At 36.7% G+C, this 18,072-nt stretch overlaps 1 protein-coding gene across 22 annotated transcripts in view; it reads right to left on the bottom strand.

The window, feature by feature from the left end:
* The window catches only part of LOC106875208 (dual specificity calcium/calmodulin-dependent 3',5'-cyclic nucleotide phosphodiesterase 1A), a 1,569,442-nt gene that overhangs the window by 403,328 nt on the left and 1,148,042 nt on the right, over window positions 1-18,072 (bottom strand). For all 22 annotated transcript variants that reach the window (XM_089364164.1, XM_089364142.1, XM_089364159.1 and 19 more), the window contains one exon: window positions 17,950-17,997. In XM_089364164.1, the coding sequence (XP_089220290.1) occupies window positions 17,950-17,997 (48 nt within the window). The remainder of the gene's footprint in view (window positions 1-17,949; window positions 17,998-18,072) is intronic.

The following is an 18,072-nucleotide window of genomic DNA, read 5'->3' as shown; positions in this document are numbered from 1 at the left end:
CAGGTCAGAAGATTCAGAAGGTTACAGCTCATGTAAGAAAAGAATGAGAATGGGTGAAGAGTGAACCTGAATAGACACTGAGATTTTATATATATATATATATATATATATATGCTACTGCCATCTGACTGGAACCCATGCTGGTTATGTGTAAAAAGCCCCATTCGAGTGTTGGGCTGCATGGAGGCAGTGATAGATGACCAAGGCCCTTGGCAATATGCCATACTTGTGGTGAGCTGTTAAGCCAAGTGAGACCTTAGTTGTGGTCAATGCTGGTGTCAGATCAATGGCACCTATGCTGGTGTCACTTAAAATGCATCCACAACACTCTTGGAGTGGTTGGTGTTAGGAAGGGCATCATGCCATAGAAACCTTGCCAAACCCCCGGCTTGTCAGATTTCAGTCAAACCGTCAAACCTATGCCAGCATGGAAAGCAGATATTAAATGATGATGATGATGATGATGATGATGATGATGGAGGAATTGCTACTACCTCTAGCCATGGATGCCTTCCATTAACAAGGCCAAGGAAGGCCAAAATCATGTGATCTGGTAATACTGGCAGCAGTAGGAGACGATTATCTCCTGCTAGCAATATAAATATGAGTGCTTATATGCATCACAAATTCATATGTGATGTTCTCTCATGGGGAATAATACAGTACTCTGTTTTCTAACACAACATTCACTTTTAAGTGAGGATAGATATTAACTTTTGGTATCAATACTGCTTTTGTTACTATTAATTAATTAATTGATTATATATATATATATATTTCACAGCGTTCAATACATACACACTTCACGTCTGGCTGTACAGCCTTTTTGTTCGTTTATTTCACCATTTCGTTTTCCTGTCTTGTTTTCCGTCCGCCACTACCCTCCATGAAAATAATTTAATTTGTGTTCGTGGGAAGAACCATTTCAACGATGCGTACTGCCTTAATTCTTCGAAACGCCGGTGTTTTAATGGTGGCAACTGATGAAGATGTTTCTATGTGGCTTGCTTGTTTGTTGTACCTTGTTTATCATTTTGTCCATGTTCTTTTGCCACGTCATGTGCCCAATTTTGTATCTATATGTACATGTAGATGAAGGTATGTACATACATGTACATATATATGCATATACTCATATATTGTATATATATATATATGTATATATATATAGACAGACAGACAGACAGACAGACAGATAGATAGATAGATAGATAGATAGATAGATAGATAGATAGATAGATAGATAGATAGATAGATAGATAAATAGATAGATATAGAGTGTAAGTATCTTGAGAGAAAAACTGGGCATCAGAAGCATCAGATGTGGTGTGCAGGAGAGATAACTGTGCTGGTGTAATTATGTGACGTATATGGATGAGGACAGCGGGGTAAAAAAGTGCTGATCTCTAACTGTGGAGAGAACCTGTCGAAGAGAAGACCCAGGAAGATATGGGACGAAGTGGTGAAGCATGATCTTTGAATGTTGGGCCTCATGGAGGCAATGACAAGTGACCAAGACCTTTGGCTATATGCTGTGCGTGAGAAGACTTGTCAAACCAAGTGAAATTGTAGTCATGGCCATTGCCAGTGTCACGTAACTGTACTGGTAGCACTTAAAAAGCACCCATTGCACTCTTGGAATGGTGTTATTAGGAACGCCATCCAACTGCAGAAATTGTGCCAAATCAGACTGGAACCTGGTGTGGCTTTCTGGCTTACCAGTTTCAGACTGATGATGATGATGATGGTGTGTGTGTGTGTGTGTGTGTGTGTGTGTGTGTGTGTGTGTGTGTGTGTGTGTGTGTGTGTGTGTATGTATTTATATTGGTTTCAAATCTTGGCACAAGGCCATCAATCTTAGGGTAGAAGGTAAGATGTTTATATCGACAACCCCGAAAGGATGAAAGGAAAAGCCAGCCTTGGTGGAATTTGAACTCAGAACACAAAGACAGACGAAATGCTGTTGGTTTTGATAGAATGACCTTGAAACTAACCTAACTTCTAGTTGTATTTATTTAGGGTTCATCTGGTATCTGACTAACATGGCATCAATCCTATTTTTGGGATTCTAAATAATGACAATGTAGAACTAAAGAATTGTGGAAACTTTGAGAAGCTATTATTTGCAAGTGACAACTTTTATCATTAGAGTCAAGAGGCCATTGAGTGTGATTTAGTCCAAATAGTCATCATTATCTCAGAATAATCTAAAATGTACAAGACCTATTAAATTAATAACATTGTCTCAATGAGAGATCTTTGTAAGAAGCTTTATTGAAATTTGTAATTGCATTTGCATGTCTGACAATGAATAATAATAATAATAATAATAATAACAACAAGAGCACTCAGAGAGCACAAACCTCCGCCAAGGCAATACCAACGTCCTCTCAACGATTAGCCAGAGATGATTTAAAATGAGAATATATGAAATAAACTCGACTGCTCTCACAAACGAGAATACTAAAAATGAACCTGACTGCTCTCAAAAATTAAGTTAAAAAACTGGAAAAATTATCCAGAATCCTTGTCAGGCACCAGATTGATTCCAAAATCTAATCAGTTTGTACCAGTCACGAGGTCAAACATCCCTGAAAGTTTCCCCAAATTCATTGAGTTTTTTTTGGAGATATCTTGTCCACAGACAAACAAACAAACACAGCTGAAAACAATACCTCCACCTTCGCTAAAATGGAAGTAATAATAATAACAATGATGATGATGGACTTTCCCATTGAAAACAACATATTTGTGTGTTCAGCATTTTTGCCAAATGACCTGCAAAAATGATTTGTTTATAGCAATCAAATGTATGTGCTGTACAATTAGCTCACCCACTCCATCAAATTGACATTGCCTAAACAGGTGCACAGTGTGCTATAATTCAGGAGTCAAAGTCATTGCAGAGCAAGGAGAGATGAAGTGTTTTGCCCAAGAACACAATGTACCACTCACTCTAGGAATTGAAACCACAACCGCAAGATTGTGAATGCAACACTCTACCTATAATAATAATAATAATAATAATAATAATAATAATAATAATAATAACAATAATAATCCTTTCTACTAAAGGCACAAGACCTAAGCTTGGTGGAGAGGGGGCTTGTCGATTGCATCAGCCCCAGTGTTTCACTGGTATTTAATTTATCAACCTTGCAAGGATGAAAGGCAAAGTTGACTTTGGCGGAATTTGAACTCAGAATGTAGCTACAGGTGAAATATCACTCAGCATTTTGCCCAGCATGCTAACAATTCTGCCAGCTTGACACCTTCATCATCATCATCATCATCATCATCGTTTAACGTCCGCTTTCCATGCTGGCATGGGTTGGATGATTTGACTGAGGACTGGCGAACCAGATGGCTGCACCAGGCTCCAATTTGATCTGGCAGAGTTTCTACAGCTGGATGCCCTTCCTATCACCAACCACTCCAAGTGCTTTTTACGTGCCACCGGCACAAGGGCCAGTCCGGCGGTCGAATTTAGAAACAACCATAGTATAGTAGTTGAAGACGGATACTGTTCCATAACTTTTAAGATTTATGCTAAGTAAAAGAATTGTTAGATGGATATTTTGTGAAGAATTTTATTGAATTGATGGATTTTTAATGGTGCTTTGTAGCATTGGGAAGATATTGCAACCATCTGGATACAGTTGTGCATAATGAAATGAGATACAAATAGCAACTACTTCTATACAAATACTTCTGTTTCAATAATATATATGCATGTAAACAGAATTATGTAATGGTGGCTCCTAGCAAATTGCAGCAGATGAAAATATTGTAACTTGTGTATCAAAGATAAATAGAAATCTGAAATAATTTCATGACCTCAACTACATATCTAAACAAAAGAATTAAAATTCTTATAAATTAGATTCTTAAAATATATTTTAATGAATAGCAACTGGGTAATGGTCTCTAAGATAACGAACACATACTATAGATTTAGCTGAAAAATTTATTGCATACTGGACTGAGATAAAATGCTTTAATGTTTGGTGTACACAAAACTTTGTTTCTTTATAGATATTTACCAAATGACCTCAATTTGATAGTAACCTACTTTGTGTTACAATATATTGCATAAGTTTATTCATTTATCAGCCATTCTGCCATGAAAAAAGACAGATATTTAAAATAAAATGATATTTGAATGGCTTATATTAACACTAGTGAGCCACTGTCAAAAACAAGACTGCAGACATAGAAATAAAATCAAGCTTGTCATCTGGAGAACATTGGTTCACTGGAATCTTGTCCCTGCTTATGTTTTTTCCCCCCGCAAATCTTTATCTGCAGCAGTTTGAACAGAATATTGACAAAATAAATGAGCAAAGCCAGTCTTGGAGAGCCTGCAAAGGTCACTTCCTTCAGACTCAGAGTATTTAAAAAAAAAGAATCTTTAAATTCATGTATATGTATGTATGTATGTATAAGTGTGTGGTTATGAATAAAGATACATATGAGGGTATATTTATAAATTTTCTGCTTCTCTCCAATATTTTTCTACATTGACATTTCATTGTGTCTAAGTCGTACTAGTTCAGTGATTCCCCATGTTTTCACAGTGGTTCCCAACAGAGTTTTCCCACAGACCTCTTTTAATATGCTTCTCCTTATGTGTGTGAGTGTATATATATATATATATATATATATATATATATATATATATATATTTATATACTGAGGGTGATAAATTGAATATCAATTTAATTAACATCAATTTAAAACCAGTGGCCTAGCATATAAAAAAAAATTCAGAAAAATTGTATTACATGCCTATAAGAAGGGATGACCACTATGTGGATATCCGATATGCTAGAAGGAGGTCATCAACGACCCAACCACAAAGAAAATAATGTTCTCTAGAAAAAAATTCAGAACATAAGCAGGCAGTTCTGGTGTTTGCTGAATTTTTTCTAGAGAACATTATTTTCTTTGTGGTTGGGTCGTTGATGACCTCTTTCTAGCATATCGGATGTCCACCTAGTGGTCATCCATTCTTATACGCATATATATATATATATATATATATATATATTGTTCACGAACCGTAAGTCCTACCTCTTTTTATTTCTTTTTCTTATTTCTTTATTGCCCACAGGGGCTAAACATAGAGGGGACAAACAAGGACAGACAGAGGAATAAGTCGATTAGATCGACCCCAGTGTGTAACTGGTACTTATTTAATCGACCTCAAAAGGATGAAAGGCAAAGTTGACCTCGGCAGAATTTGAACTCAGAACATAAAGACAGACGAAATACCATTAAAAATTTTGCCTGGCATGCTAATGATTCTGCCAGCTCGACGCCTTTGCAGACCATCAGGGTCTGTAGACCTCAAGTTAGGAACCACTGTACTAGTTAATGACAGTATATTACTATTGCTTCTGAATGCTATAGAATAACCATCATTGAATAAATTTCTTCTGCTGATTGTTTTAATCAGCCTGAAATTTAGTAGTTATCTTTATGTGCTACTTATATACATTCTGCACTTTATGCAATGATATCTGGTGTCCTGCAGGGATCTGTTCCTGGTCCTCTGTTGTTTGTTACATGCATTGAGAAAATAGATACAAACTTGAAGCATGTTACTATGTTAAAATATATAAACTGTATCAAGCTGTACCTTCAGATAAAAAGAACAAATCCTAATGCTATAGATCTTTCTTGTAGTCTGATCTGGACACAATACAACAACAAATTACTAACTGTCAACTCAAGCTGGTTGTAGACAAGTGCAACTTTATACATTTGCTGACTCCCTTCACAACGCCAACCCTAAAAAGGTCTGCTGGTGAACATGACTCCAGGCATTATTTTTAACAATGATTTCTGTTGGACTAAATACATTTCTAAAATTGCCAAAATAAAATGGTTGAAAGTGTCTTAACATCACTCAGTAAGATCTTTGTCAGCTGCTCAACAGCTAACAATTTGAAGCTATATATAGTTATGGTTCATCCTCACTTAAATTTTTTTTATTCAGTCTGGTGACCCTATGTTGTCCAGGATACCAGTCCAGTGATAACTGTTTAGAGATATGCAACAAAGTAAATACTTTTTGTCAGTGATGTACGTGTGCGGACAAGACCTGGAAAGCACTTTTGCCGAAGGACAAGACGCCGAAGCCAAGAAGCCGAATGGACACAATGTTGAATGGACGCAATGCTGAATGGACGCAATGCTGAATGGACGCAATGCTGAATGGACGCAATGCTGAATGGACGCAATGCTGAATGGACGCAATGCTGAATGGACGCAATGCTGAATGGACGCAATGCTGAATGGACATGAAGCCAAACGGACTCAATGCCGAAAGGACATACAGCTGAATAGACACAATAATAACAAAAAAGAAAACAAAACATTCCTACCTACAGAGTCTAATGACCAATTTACCAATTTGGCACTTAAAATTTAACGAGATTAAATTTTAATTTTTGTATGTCTTTTCAGCATCTTATCCATTCGACTTTATGTCCATTAGGCATTGTGTCCATTTAGCTTCTTGGCTTTGGCTTCTTGTCCTTTGGCAAAAATGCATTCGGCATCCTGTCTGTGTACCGTCATGTACCATTAACTTTCAATGTGTTGCTTCTGCAGGCATTAATGCAGCATTTAGTGGCTGACTTGATAGAAGCCCACAAGATTATCTGTCACCTTTCTAAGAACAAGTTTGACCAACTTTTTGAATTCGGTACCTCTACCAATCACGAACATGCTTATAAAACCAAAAAATAGAACTGCACCCATGAATTTCAGAAACATTTTTCCACACTCAGAATTGCTAAAGCATGGAATAAATTGCTTCTATTAGGACACTGCATCCTTCAAAAATTTCCTCCTGTTTCCTGAAATTCACCAACATTACCCCTGACATGCCTAGGCACCTTTTTCTTTTTTTATACATCTTTTATTGTTTACTTTTCTATTCTTTGTGTTTTATTTTGTGTAATGTGCTTTTAGCTTTCATTGCTAATTTTCTTCACTTGATTTAGGGTTCCTCTCTGTCCCCTCTTTTAACCTTTTCTGATGAGTACTGTATCCAAGAAAGTTCATTATTATTATTATTATTATACAAATATATACATGTGTATATATAGCTATTGTTTTTTTCATTCATTTTAAATCTGTTTTTCCATGCCAGCATGTATTGGATGGACAAGTACAACACACACACACACACACACACACACACACACACACACACACACATACACACCATAAAGTTATCTTGTGAGCAACGTATATAGTGTGTGAATATAGATGTTTAGATGAATGATAGAAGTAGAGAGAGAGAGAGAGAGAGAGAGAGAGAATTTACTGATAACAGTTAGTGATGTGTGGAGGAGGTGCTAAATAGCAATTTTTTTTTTCAAATTTGAGACTATTAACATTTATATATATATATATATATATATATATATATATATATATAATATATACACACTGTTTTTGTACTATTTCTTTTTTGTCATTTCATCATGTGTTTGACTAAAACCGAAACCAAACAGATTTTCCATAAATCAATATTTATACCATCTGTTTAGTTATTTGTTCTGGACATGTAAGGCCTATAAATGAAATGTGTATTGGCAGTGACATTATATTTTTATGTTGGAGCAAATCATGGTCTTCTGAGCTTTTACACTTCTAAGCTAGGAGACAGTCATATAAATTACACTTTATCCTCTTAATGGCCAATAAGAAGGGACATTCTGCAGGAAAAAAAAAATTACCATTACAGGAACAAGCCATTCTACAGCAAATTATATATATTTTATACACGCTCTATTTATGCCTATTTGAATCTAATTCAAGTTTTCCTGGAATCTTAATCCATTTGCATCACGTTATTTCAACTCTTGAGCTTAGTAATTTACTAAATGTTTCCAAAACTCATCTAATCTAAGAATTTAATGAAAATACACAAAATCCAATTATTAGACACTTTGAATCAATGCCTGCTTTCTTTCTTCTTTTTTTTTTTATTCTTCTTCTTCTTCTTCTTCTTCTTCTTCTTCCTAACATAACAATTTTGCAGCTAAATTCTTTTTATTTCCAATTTAAACAGCTATTTAAACTTTCCAAATATTTGCTCATCATTAATTTGCATTAAATATCATTTTGCATCACTCCTCTTCTCGCTTTCTCTCTCCCCGACATTGTAACACGACTATCTTCCGATATGCTTGTGTCACATTCCTGGTGATAACAACTGTAAAGCCCCTCTTAGCCTGCCCTTATATAAATATAGTTGTAGAGCACAAATCAAGCATGCTGTCTTGGCATGTGTCTTTTAACTGTGAGTTGTTGCAACTGCTTAGCCCCAAAGTCAGCCTTGATCATGCCAACTCATGACAAAAACCATTCCAGCCATAAAAAGCCACTTCCTTTCTGTTCACATGCATTGGATGCTCCTGATTATTCAGTACCTTTATAAATATATTTGTTTACTGGTTTCAGTCATTAGATTGCGACCATGCTGGAGTACTGCCTTGAAGAATTTTTAGTCAAATCTAATTCACCTTAGCACTATTTTAAAGTTTGGTACTTATTCTGTCGGTCTCTTTTGCCAAACCACTAAGTTACAGGGATGTAAACACACCCAGATTGGTTGTCAAGCAGTAGTGGGGGGCAAACATAGACACAATCACACACACACACACACATGTGTGTATACATATGACAGGCTTCTTTCAGTTTCTGTCAACCAGATCCACTCACAAGACTTTGGTTGTCCCGAGGCTATAGTAGAAGACACCTCCCCAAGGTGCCATGTGGTGGAAATGAACCTGAAACCATGTGGTTGGGAAGCAAGTTTCTTACCACACAGCTATGCCTAGGGGCCTTTGTCTTTAATTTCTAACGGGGCAAGTAACCTCGTAGACACTCCTTTGTTTCTTCGTTTGGATACAAGTTTTATTTCAAAGACTTCAGGTAACATTTTCATGGATTTAATAATAGTAGGAAGATAATCCAAAAATCAGATTTCCTCAAATAATGTTGTTTCACCTGAGCTTGAGGCTGATTTAATAGGTTGCAGGTATGAAAAAAGCACTAAAGGAAATAGCATTTACCAACATCTCAAGACATAAATTAGACAAACTTGTATGCTGCTTCAAATTGATTCAGCTTTACTATAATTGCTGTTGGCTCAATGAGTAAGAAATAGCATAATTGAGCAATTAGCAATATGCAAATCAATAATTTGTGTAAGCTAGTACACTATTAATGTTGTTCAATTTATTTATATATTACTGGTGTTGCTCTTCTTCTTGTTGTTACTTGGGTTTCAGCAATTATTAGTGTTATTGTTGTTATTTTATTCAAGTAAATAGATCTCTTAAGAAAAACCTTATTCAACTATTGGCATCTATATTGATTACATATGACAAAACCCGTTATCTTATGGTGCATTTGACCTGACAGCAATGTTGCTATGACAAACTGATAAGTGTTAGCTTAATAAATATCTTTAGCACGGTATTCAAAACGGTCTGAAATTAACACTGGAAAAATTAAGGCTAAGGTGGGGTGGGGTGGGGGCTAAGGGGGAGGGGGGCATGAAAATAAACTTACTTCCCTTTAAAAATCCTTAATGAAATACAATGTCTGGAGTTATTCAAGTAAACAATGAAATAAAGATCAAAGACTAGATGAATAAAACAGATTTTATAATCATTATTGAGTCGATACATGCAAAAAGGTTTTTACAAAATATGTTATAAATATAGATTATTATGTTTTGTACTAATGCTGTGAGATCTTTCCCTATTTGATTTCATATCATAAATTGAATGAAATATGCATTATAGAAAAAAAAAAAATAAATAAATAAAAGGAAAAAAAAAAGAGTAATATTTTTGAAAATTGGCCTTAAAAACATCTGAAATTAAGTTAACAACAACAAATGAAATGCAATTTGAATGATATCAGTGACCAGATCATAGATGTGTATAAGAGAATTTTCTTAACCATTAATATTATAATATAAAGCCAAAGTGAATTCAACAGAATAAATGTTTTAAAAGACAAGCATGATTCTTTAACAGATAATCTCAGATTAAGTTGTATTAACAAACAAGTTCGATTTTGAAATAAATGTCAAGGGGAAATGACAGTTTGTTAAAGTAATTTAGTGTAAGGGGGAAAAAAAGAAATAATGAGGTGAATAGCTTTGTCAGCAGTAGTAGTAGTAGTAGTAGTAGTAGTAGTAGTAGTAGTAGTAGTAGTAGTAATACCTTCCTTGAACCCTAACCACTGACTGCAGATCTGACTTATGGCATGTCATGGGCATTTCAAACCTGGTGGACCCAGTCCCCTTCTGAGCACAAATGATATCTGATAGATAGATAGATAGATAGATAGATAGATAGAGAGAGAGTTGACCCAGTGTTGGAATTTCCTTTATTTATCAACTTTGAAAGGATAAAAAATAAAGTTGGCCACAGTGGACTTTGAACTCAGCCCACATAACTTGAATAACTACCATGTGGCATTCTATCCCATACTGTAATGAATCTATGAGCTCACCAACGATTTCTAAATTAGATTTATCAAATATTTATAATTCATTATTTACTATAGAATAATATAAAATGTGAGTTAGATTCCAAAATTAAGTAATTCCCCACTAATTATCCACATGATAGAGGCACATGGCCTTGTGGTTAGAGCAGCAGACTTGCAGCCGAGGGATTGTGGGTTCGAATCTCAAACCAGGTGATGTGTGTGTTTATGAGTGAAACAACTAAACTCCACATGGCTCCAGCAGAAGGTAATGATGAACTTCTGCTGACTCTTTTGCCACAACTTTCTCTCACTCTTTCCTCCTGCATCTAGCAGCTCACCTGTGATGAAACTGGGAAGCTGGCCCTTATGAGCCATGCATGGCTTGAGAAGGAACAGACAACAATTATCCACACCTGTAATTTTATCTTTTATTTCTCTCTGAGTGGTTGGCGTTAGGAAGGGCATCCAGCTGTAGAAACTCTGCCAAATTTAGATTGGAGCCTGGTGTTGCCATCCGGTTTCACCAGTCCTCAGTCAAATCGTCCAACCCATGCTAGCATGGAAAGCGGACGTTAAATGATGATGATGATGATGATGATGATGATGATGATGATGATGATGATGATGATGATGATGATTTCTATAATGTGCTTTAAAGCATTATCAAACTCTGACAATTTCTCATTTCATCCTAACTTAGAGTCACTAATTCAGAATTCATTTCTATTTTGCTACTATCGCTTCAATAAAAATTTTAAAATTTTATTTTAGTTATATATTTTTTTTCCTGAATGAAAAAAACTTTGGGGTACAGAGACTCTAAAATAGGGAATACAATTTCTTGAATGTTTCAGTACAAATCACATAGAAAATAGGTATACCCTCTGATTGAAGAAGAAAAAATCAATTTAAGACAGAATTGGAAATAGATTGCATGACTTAATTCATTGATTAACGTTTGTATATAAAAAAAAAAAGTCACAGAGAACAGGAATATTGACCTTCTCAAAACTGTTCAGAGATGTGCAACCAAGTTAATACCCTCCATCAGGCATCTACCATATTCTGAACGCCTTGCTTCCCTGGGCATAGATATATTGAAGCTCTGATATCTTGCAACTGACTTAGTAAACACTCACAAAATTATTAACCTTTTTGAGCTCCACATTTCTAACATACGTGGGCATGCTCGCAAAGTCAGAAAACAGCACAGTTCTCATGGATTTTAGAAACATTTTTTCACACTCAGAGTTGCTGAAGCATGGAACAAACTACCTGCATCAGTTGTTAGTTGTGGAGACATTGCATCCTTTAAAACCTCCCATGCTTCCTGAAATTCGCCAACACTACACCTGATAACCCTGCCTCTCTATATGCATGCACACATGTATATTATGACTCATACATTGCTCACTTTCCTGACTTTTGTACATAAGTCTATGTACTGTACATTGTACCTTTGATGAGCTGTAGTACACAATAATTTCATTATTATTATTATTATTATTTAATCCACTGAATATGGACATAAGAATTAAAAATAATAATCAAATGTATTCTATAAAAGAAAACAAAGTATCGGTTAAATAAATAAGCAAACTTAAAGAATACTTCATAGCTTTTTTTTTCCCAATAATCTGAAAAATTATCTTAAAAAAAAAAAAACGAAATTAGTCACTTTATAAACACAAATCTTTGAAAAATAAGTGCAAAATAAGCAAAAAGCAAAAAAATAAGTAAATAAACGAAGAGTAAAAACGACGAAGTTAAGTTAATTATAGAAATTCTAACAACTTCAGATTGCAAATAACTAGAAAATATAATTTTACAAAGAAAACTAACAGGAAATACATTTATAGTGTCACAATTACTTTTTTTATTAACAATCTCAACAGAAAGTCGTTATTATATCACTAACGGATTTAAAATCATTTTCATTAATTTTATACCTTTACATATGTTTGATTTTATGGAAAAAAAGTTAAATTTCCTGCTGTACAGCTTTAATGGTAATTAGTTATATTAATTAAAACGCAAATTTTATTTTAACGGTAATTTTCAGAAAATCTTTGTCAAATCGTGTTCGATACGGATTCAGGTGAATTACTCTTCCACAAACTTTCCTAGTTATTCCCCTTGCACTGTGTCAGCCTGGTTGACGATTATTTTAAGCATTTCTTTATAAATAGAGGAAAATTGTCTGCAAACGAATGCACTTTTAATGTTTAAACCGGCTTTCAGTTAATATGTTTTTTTTATATTTCTTAAATTGCGTTATGATGCTTTACATCTATCATCGACAATTATAATAATAATAGCGGAAAAAAGACCATTTCCAAAAATAACAATATAATTAATAAGAATTAAGTTACTCTCTCTTTCCTCTTTTACTTGTTTCAGTCATTTGAGTGCGGCCATGCTGGAGCACCGCCTTTAGTCGAGAAAATTGACCCCATGACTTATTCTTTGTAAGCCTAGTACTTATTGTATCGGTCTCTTTTTGCCGAACTGCTAAGTTACGGGGACGTAAACACACCAGCACCGGTTGTCAAGCGATGGTGGGGGGACAAACACAGACACACACATACATATATATATTATATATATATATATATATATACGACGGACTTCTTTCAGTTTCTGTCTACCAAATCCACTCACAAGGCTTTGGTCGGCCCGAGGATATAGTAGAAGACACTTGCCCAAGGTGCTACGCAGTGGAACTGAACCCGGAACCATGTGGTTGGTAAGCAAGCTACTTATCACACAGCCACAGTTAAATTTTTAGTGGGTAACCCTAGTTTTCCCTGGTGTGATGTCTAAAATCAATAGGGTCAAGTCGATCATATTCAACTAATATTTATTTTATGGATTCTGAAAGGATGAAAGACAAACCCATCCTCTGTAGGATTTGAACTGAGAACCTAGAGCTGCAAGACATGCAGTGAAGCATTTCGTACAGCATGCTAATGATTCTGCAATCCTTTAAAAATATATAAAATATTGGATCCAATCTACCAAGGCCTATTCCCCATAGGAGGGTGTAACCACCACAAGGCACACATCAGGCATTCCATTGATTTCCCAGCACAAAGCGGTGAGCCCTTTCTTTTGCTCGGGTTATGGCATAGAACACAAACCCCCAATATCAGCAGCAGGGCCCGACAGCATATGTTGATTTACCCCCGCTGCATCATACTGGTTCCGTACCCCTTTGAGCAACATCAGTTCACTCATCCATCCACAAACACTCTCCAAGCTTTTCTATCATTAATAAACTCTCTGGCCTCTCCAACACCTCTAACCACCAAAGCTTTCCTCACTCCATCCATCCACATAAACCGAGGTCTGCCCCTGGTCCTGCTGCCTGCCACTTCTGCCTTTATCACCCTCCTTACCATTAGCTCCTCATCCAAAATATAGAAGATAGTAATTAATTCTTTCTACTGGAATCACAAGGCCACGAGTTTGGGGTAAGGGATTAAGTCGATTACATCAACCTCAGGGCATAACTGGTACTTAATTTAACAACTCCAAAAGGATGAAAGGCAAAGTTGACCTTGGTAGAATTTGAACCCAGAACATAATGGCAGACAAAATACTGCTAAGCTTTTTGCTGACCGTGCTAATATATATATATATATATATATATAAGAAAAAAATTAGTCTGTATCTAGGCTACTGGTTTAGGAGAACTTAGAAGAAAGAGAGTATGAGATTCTTCACTGAATGGGACGCCAGTCCATTACAGGATCGACACTGAAGCAGTTGTCAATGGTACTCATTTTCAGCTGAATCAGTAATATGATGTGTCCTACAGAAGGGCATAATGTGGTACCCTCATCTGAGAATCGAATGTATGACCTTACGATTGTCAGACCATCACCCAAACTACTATTAGCACATGTACACACACACACATACACACACACATATGTATGCTTTGCCATGGGTCTTCAACTCCTAATACAGCTGGCATTTTAAAACTCAATAGATTCCAACCCTTTCCAGGAGTGATCATATCCAATTTCTTTCTAGAAGTGACCATATCCAGACAGACACAAAGAATATGAAGTGTATCATCCCCAGGTAAGGCTTGGTTGTTCATTTGTGAACTTTGCATGAATAAATATTAAAGGTGGCACTGGTAACATTTGAACTCAGACCACAGAGGGCCAGAATGAATACTGGAAGGCAGTCTATCTAACACTCTAATTACTCATACACAATTATACACACACACACACACACACACACACACACACACACACACACACATATCCTCGCGTTCGGTAAAATGTGTTTATTATGGTAGTTTGACTTTTAGAGTCCCTCCTAGCGTGAGGTATTTATGTATAGTAATGCCCTTAATATATATATGTATATATATATATACATACACACTTACGCACATATAATCACATTAATACAAATACACACAGACATATCAGCATACCTGCTCATACATACATACATATATATGTGTATATATATATATATCATCATCATCATCATCATCATCATCGTTTAACGTCCGCTTTCCATGCTAGTATGGGTTGGACGATTTGACTGAGGACTGGTGCAACCGGATGGCGACACCAAGCTCCAATCTAATTTGGCAGAGTTTCTACAGCTGGATGCCCTTCCTAACGCCAACCACTCAGAGAGTGTAGTGGGTGTTTTTATGTGTCACCCGCACGAAAACGGCCACACTCGAAATGGTGTCTTTTATGTGCCACCCGCACAAGAGCCAGTCCAGGGGCACTGGCAACGATCTCGCTCGAAAATCCTACAGGAGCCAGTCAGGCGGTACTGGCAACGGTCACGCTCAGGATGGTACATCTTATGTGCCACCCGCACAAGAACCAGTCCAGGGGCACTGGCAACGATCTCACTTGGCTTGCCAGGTCTTCTCACGCACAGCACATTTCCAAAGGTCTCGGTCAGTAGTCATCGCCTCGGTGAGGCCCAATGTTCGAAGGTCTTGCCTCACCACCTCAGCCCAGGTCTTCCTGGGCCTACCTCTTCCACGGGTTCCCTCAACTGTCAGGGAGTGGCACTTTTTCACGCAGCTATCTTCATTCATTCTCACCACATGTCCAAACCAGCGCAATCGTCTTTCTTGCACACCACTACTGACGCTTCTTATGTTCAGCTTTTCTCTCAAGATACTTACACTCTGACGGGTATGCACATTTACATTACACATCCAGCGGAGCATACTGGCTTCATTCCTTGCGAGCTTACGCATGTCCTCAGCAGTCACAGCCCATGTTTCACTGCCATGTAGCATGGCTGTTCGTACACATGCGTCATACAGTCTGCCTTTTACCCTGAGTGAGAGTCCCTTTGTCGCCAGCAGAGGTAAGAGCTCTCTAAACTTGGCCCAGGCTATTCTTATTCTAGCGGTTACACTTTCAGCGCACCCACCCCCACTACTAACTTGGTCACCCAGATAGCGGAAGCTATCAACTACCTCTAGTTTTTCTCCCTGGAATAAGATAGAGGTTGTTTCCTGTTTGTTTACAGTGTTTATTGCACCTGAACATCTGCCACATGCAAAAACTAACTTTGTAGTTAATCTGCCTTTGATATTGCTGCACCTCTTATGTGTCCATAGCTTGCACCGGGTACATCTTATAGAGTTACTACCTACTCCTTTACTGCATACTGAGCAGGGCCATCTACCTGAAGGGGTTTGTGTTTTATCTACCTTCCTACTTATTAGGATTTTGGTTTTTGCTAGGTTGACTCTAAGGCCCTTCGATTCTAGACCTTGCTTCCACACCTTAAACTTCTCCTCTAGTTCTGATAGTGACTGCGCAATTAGTGCAAGGTCATCAGCATAGAGGAGCTCCCAAGGGCAACCTGTCTTGAATTCCTCTGTGATCGCCTGGAGGACTATGATAAATAGGAGGGGGCTGAGGACGGAACCTTGGTGGACCCCTACCTCTACCCGGAATTCATTACTGTACTCATTTCCAACCTTCACCTTACTGACAGCATCTCTGTACATGGCTCGCACAGCTCTCACTAACCATTCTTCTATCCCAAGTTTCCTCATTGACCACCAGAAATGGGATCGGGAGGCCCTGTCAAAGGCTTTCTCCATGTCAACGAAGGCCAGGTACAGAGGTTTATCCTTGGCTAGATATTTCTCCTGTAGCTGTCTCACTAGAAATATGGCATCAGTGGTGCTTTTACCTGGCACGAACCCAAACTGCATCTCATCTGAATTGATTTGCTCCATATATATATAATTCATATAACAGCATACATAGATACATATATATGTGTTTGTGTATGTGCATGCATACATGTATGCGTTGTTCACTCTTTTTAAGAGAATATATAAAAATATTACCAAGTGTAATTGATAGTTTCTGCAACATTTTCAGCATCATTTCATTTAACAATACAAAATTACTTTATATTTATGATTCTTATCTTCATCATTGCTACATTATCACAAATGCTATACAATCATGATATCATGTTACCTAAAAGTTATGGTCTTTGTTTTATCGCTACTCACAGACAGTAACATAATATTCCCATTAAAGAAACGAAGCCCATGTAATAATATCATAATTATGAATGGAGACAATTAGGAAGAAAGTCCTGTGTATACTCAGTGACCTCTCTAATATTGATTTCAAATTTTGGGACAAGGCCAGCAATTTTGGGAGAGGGGTTAAGTCAAGTACACTGACCCTAGTGCATAACTGGTACTTAATTTATCGACCCCGAAAGGATGAAAGGCAAAGTCGACCTCGGCGGAATTTGAACTCAGAATGTAAAGACAGACGAAAGGCTGCTAAGCATTTTGTCTGGCATGCTAATGATTCTGCCAGCTCCCTGCCTTAATAACCTGTCTAATATTAGGGGTTCTAAAGACAATGTGCTGGCAGAAATGTTAGCATGCCAGGCGAAATGCTTAGTGGTATTTCGTCTGTCTTTATGTACTGAGTTCAAATTCCACTGAGGTCGACTTTGCCTTTCATTCTTTCGGAGTTGATAAATTAAGTACCAGTTGTGTACTGGGGTCGATCTAATCGACTGGCCCCCTCCTCACCAAAATTTTGGACCTTGTGCCTAAAGTAGAAAAGAATATTAGTGGTCCTACAGTCATACATCCTGAAATGTGTTTTATATGGATCTTGGGATTAAAAAAAAAGATATATTCACAATCAGTCTTACTGCATCGAAAATAATATTAGATTGTTTCTTTTTTTGTTCTTTTTTTTTTTTTTTGCAGTTATTGGAGTGATTCAAATATCTGTAAAATGAACAGGAGAAAATTTGTTTTTGAAAGACATTAATTTTATGACCTCATAAAAATCTTACCTGCAACATAAGGAAAAGGAAACACTTTCACATCATGACTGAATGTATAAGGAATATTTTATCAAGATTTACCTTCAAAATATTTTGTTTGTTCAAGTTCTTCGCCTGGCACTTGTGCAGCTGAAAGTAACACAAAACAAAGAATCATCAGTAAAAAAAACAAACAAACACTCCATTTAGTTTTTACAGATTACA

Source organism: Octopus bimaculoides, chromosome 1 (genome assembly GCF_046866305.1).
Source record: "Octopus bimaculoides isolate indiv1 chromosome 1, ASM4686630v1, whole genome shotgun sequence".
Classification (NCBI taxonomy): Eukaryota; Metazoa; Mollusca; class Cephalopoda; order Octopoda; family Octopodidae; genus Octopus; species Octopus bimaculoides.
The sequence above is the reverse complement of the archived record's forward strand: the minus strand, read 5'-3'. Positions and strand labels throughout refer to the sequence as shown.